Genomic DNA, 3,755 nt, shown 5'->3' on the forward strand with positions numbered 1-3,755 from the left:
ATCTATCTATCTATCTATCTATCTATCTATCTATCTATCTATCTATCTATCTATCTATCTATCTATCTATCTATCTATCTATCTTTCACTGGTATAGGGTATCATATGGTAGGCATTTCCCGACTAAACATTGATTTAGGTTTTTAAATAAATCGAATTTGTAAATGCTACTAGAAAATTTTTACAACTCTATTTTTGCTTAATTAAACTTACACAGCTGTAGGTTATAATGTTAATAAAAGTAAATATTTATCATTTACTGAATATGACCATGAAAACTCATACTTTTGTAATTTTGTTGTAATTTTTTTTTCGCAATCATTTCCTATTGGCTACATTTGAAAGGAAAAACTCTATAAAATTTCTAACAAATTCTTTATAAAAACATCAAAATAATAATTTTTAGTATAGCTTAATGTAAAAGTCATTTGTATAAACCAATATTAAATAATCAATATGTTGTTTTTAATACCATTTTCTATTTGGCAAAAGATATGTACGTTAACTCTTATAAATGCAATAGCAAATATTTAGCTTAGACAGTCATGTAAAACTTATATTTCAAGTTAAATTTTTCAAATATTATGATTTATTCTTGCAAATGATTTTTTAATTATTTTGTTGTTTTTGGGAATTAGTTTTTATGGGTAAAATTTTTAAAATTTATTTTTCCTTAGAACTAAATAATTAAAAATGTTTCTTCTTTGTAAAAGTAATTTTTATATTCAGTGATTGGCAGTAAATAAAAAGAAAGGAAAGAGAACAGAACAGTATACGTAGATGAAAATGCAGCGATTAGAAATTTTACAAAATAGTAATACCCAGCAAAAACTTGTTGTTTGCGCAACAAAATGATTTTCAAAGATTACTTTTGAACACGAGTTGCTCCAAACTAGTCACGAACCCGATTATATAAGTCTGAATCTATATAACGATTTTTTGTGTTTTATAGATCGTTGTAACACTAATTTAACTACCTACTTCTAATGCCTTATTTAAGTACTTATTTGTAAGCGATGCCTAACAAAAAAGATATTGGGACAAGTATAAATATGGACCTATCCCTTTAAATTTATGTAAGAGAATTCACGTCTACTTTAACAATATTTAAGTAGAGTTTAATCATGTTCATAAGATAATTTTTTGAATTAAGGTCATTTTCTGAGGCAAGATCATTAAGAAAATCATCAATATGATTTTAACCATATTATTCGTTGGGATACGAGAAATTTCTTCAAATTGCCTTGAAAATTGCAACCAAAAGAGTGCGCAAAACTTTAAGTGGACAGACTGACCGAAAGACGGACGGACTGACATATCTAAATCGTCTCATAAAGTGATTCTGAGCCGGTTATTATACTTTAAGTATAGGATCAACAAACATCAGTTGGAATGCAAAATACTCTCCCCATTCTAGTGCTGCAGGGTATAAAAATATACTTTTTTATAGTCTATTATCCTTATAATGTGTAAAAATATTTTCATTTATTTCATATTTAACACTTTATTATTATTATATTTTTTGTGTTTCTTTCTTTACAGATACAGTTACAAAGTCCTGTCCATTCTTTTTAGCATCGGGTATTGTTCTTCTATTAAGTTTTATTGTTTTTCTTATACCAACATGTTCACATCAAAATAATTTATATTATTTTAGTGCCGGTATCATGTTCATAGTATCAGGTGAGTATCTAGACAAAACTTAGTTAGAGTTTAATATTACAGTTGAAACGAATAACACTGTTCAACAAAGTAAAGTAATAGGCATTCCAAAAATCTGTTATATAACTAAAAACTTGGGATATTCTAAGGGTATTGTTCATAAACTTTTATCAAAGGTTTATAAATCAAATTTTCATTCAAAATGTGTTCTATTAACCTTTGATAAATGTTTATGAATAAGGCAATAAAAGTTTAATAAATAAGTTTCCAATGGGCTTTGTTAACCTAAGTTGTTGTGAGGACTTTCATCATCCTGTTGAGATTTATGTAGAGTTAAATCTTCAATTCTTTATATTCCATAAAATATTTTTCTTTTTTTTCTCTTATTACCCCAATTTAACTCAAACTTTTCAAATTATTTTAATCCAAAAAACATTTCAGAATCTTTAAATCTAAAGACTTATTGTGGTAACAATTAGTAGTGTCTTGTTGTGAAAACAAATATCAATTGCACAAATTATTTTAATTTATGCTCATTACTTAAATCTGTGTGCCAAACCAAAAAAAGTGTTCATTTAACAAAATCGTATTTACTAAGCAATACAAAACTTTATTTTGAATAGAAAATTACAACGAAAATAAAAACTAAAGAAAATTAATGGCAATGAACAGATAGAAAAATGAATACTTAGAAAAAACAAAAAATACTGCAATTAAAAAGATAACTGAAACAAAAATACAAATACAACCAAAGTAGAAGCTTAGCAAGGAGTCAAGGTATCCCTTAAAGGAAAAATATTGACACATTTTTCAGTTAAATATTTTATTAATTGCTCCTAGTCATTTACAGAAGATCTATTTTAAAATTTTCTAAATAGATCACACATAATTATAAACATTATGTAACTAGTTACTTAGGTAACCACAAATGGTTGAAAATAAATCACAGTGTTCCACCACCACGATTTGCAAGGTTTTACTCAAACAATTACAGACACAACATTTAACAAACATCAGCCAACGGCAAGAACCATCTCCATTGACACTAACAATAACATTTACAACTAAACATTAATATTAATTTCAATTTAACTTTTTTTCGTAGCTTTAACTTTAGCTTTTACTTAAACTTTTATTTTTAATTACTTTTACATTCTTTAGCAATTCTCTTCATATTACATTTTCAACAAAAATCTTTACAATTATTTCTCTTTTCATGTATTCCAACAACTAACGAACGAACCAACCAACCAACCAACAAACACCATCAACTCATTAAATCGGAAAAATAAATAAATGGATGAAAAATAAAACTTGTGGACCATTGCACAAAATACTTGGAAACAAAAAAAAAAACAACTTGTATATAAAAAAAAATTAAAAAAAAAAAATAATGAAAAGGTTTACTGATGCTCATCGGTCTTATCGCTTATATATCCATACTAAAAGCTGAAATTGGGTCAAAGTTGCGTCCAAGGTCGACACTACAACCGCCTCTTTTTAAGGTCACATACGGTCAAAGTTTCTTTTTGTTTGTCTTTGGTTTTATCGCAACAGAATTTGTCGGCTTGTTAAATATATTTCTTTACATCAGTCTGCAAGAAGTTGGTTATTATAGTGTAAGTATTTTATAGTGAAAGTTGTAAAGGGATATAAGAAAAAAGTTTCATTACAAATGAGCAGATAATGCACATATCTATGTAGGTACATATGTACACATGTATGAGTAAATGAATGAAATGGTGGAAAATGAAGTAAAATGAAATTATTAAAAAATAATCGAAAAATGTGTTTTAACAGTTAAGACTCACCTAATAAGGAGATTTCCTTTAAATTTATATAGAAGTTTAAAAATAATCTGTTCAGACCAGAACCAATACTTTAAAGGTGATGAAATGAATAAGTGAGAAATAGAAAATTGGCCAATAACGGTCCATTATCAAGTGGCAGAAAGTCACAAACAAACAAATGAACTAACCAACTATCTAACTAACTAACTAACTAACTAACTAACTAACTAACTAACTACCTAACTAACTAACTAACTAACTAACTAACTAACTAACTAACTAACTAACTAACTAACTAACTAA

At 26.8% G+C, this 3,755-nt stretch overlaps 1 protein-coding gene across 1 annotated transcript in view; it reads right to left on the reverse strand.

Moving 5' to 3' along the window:
• LOC124418991 (putative uncharacterized protein DDB_G0285119) overlaps positions 1-1,126 on the reverse strand; it is a 5,527-nt gene extending 4,401 nt beyond the window's left edge. The window contains exon 1 of the mRNA XM_046947048.1: positions 1,091-1,126. Within this exon, the coding sequence (XP_046803004.1) occupies positions 1,091-1,126 (36 nt within the window). The remainder of the gene's footprint in view (positions 1-1,090) is intronic.
• Between the last annotated feature and the right edge of the window lie 2,629 nt (positions 1,127-3,755).

Source organism: Lucilia cuprina, chromosome 3, assembly GCF_022045245.1.
Source record: "Lucilia cuprina isolate Lc7/37 chromosome 3, ASM2204524v1, whole genome shotgun sequence".
Taxonomy (NCBI): domain Eukaryota; kingdom Metazoa; phylum Arthropoda; class Insecta; order Diptera; family Calliphoridae; genus Lucilia; species Lucilia cuprina.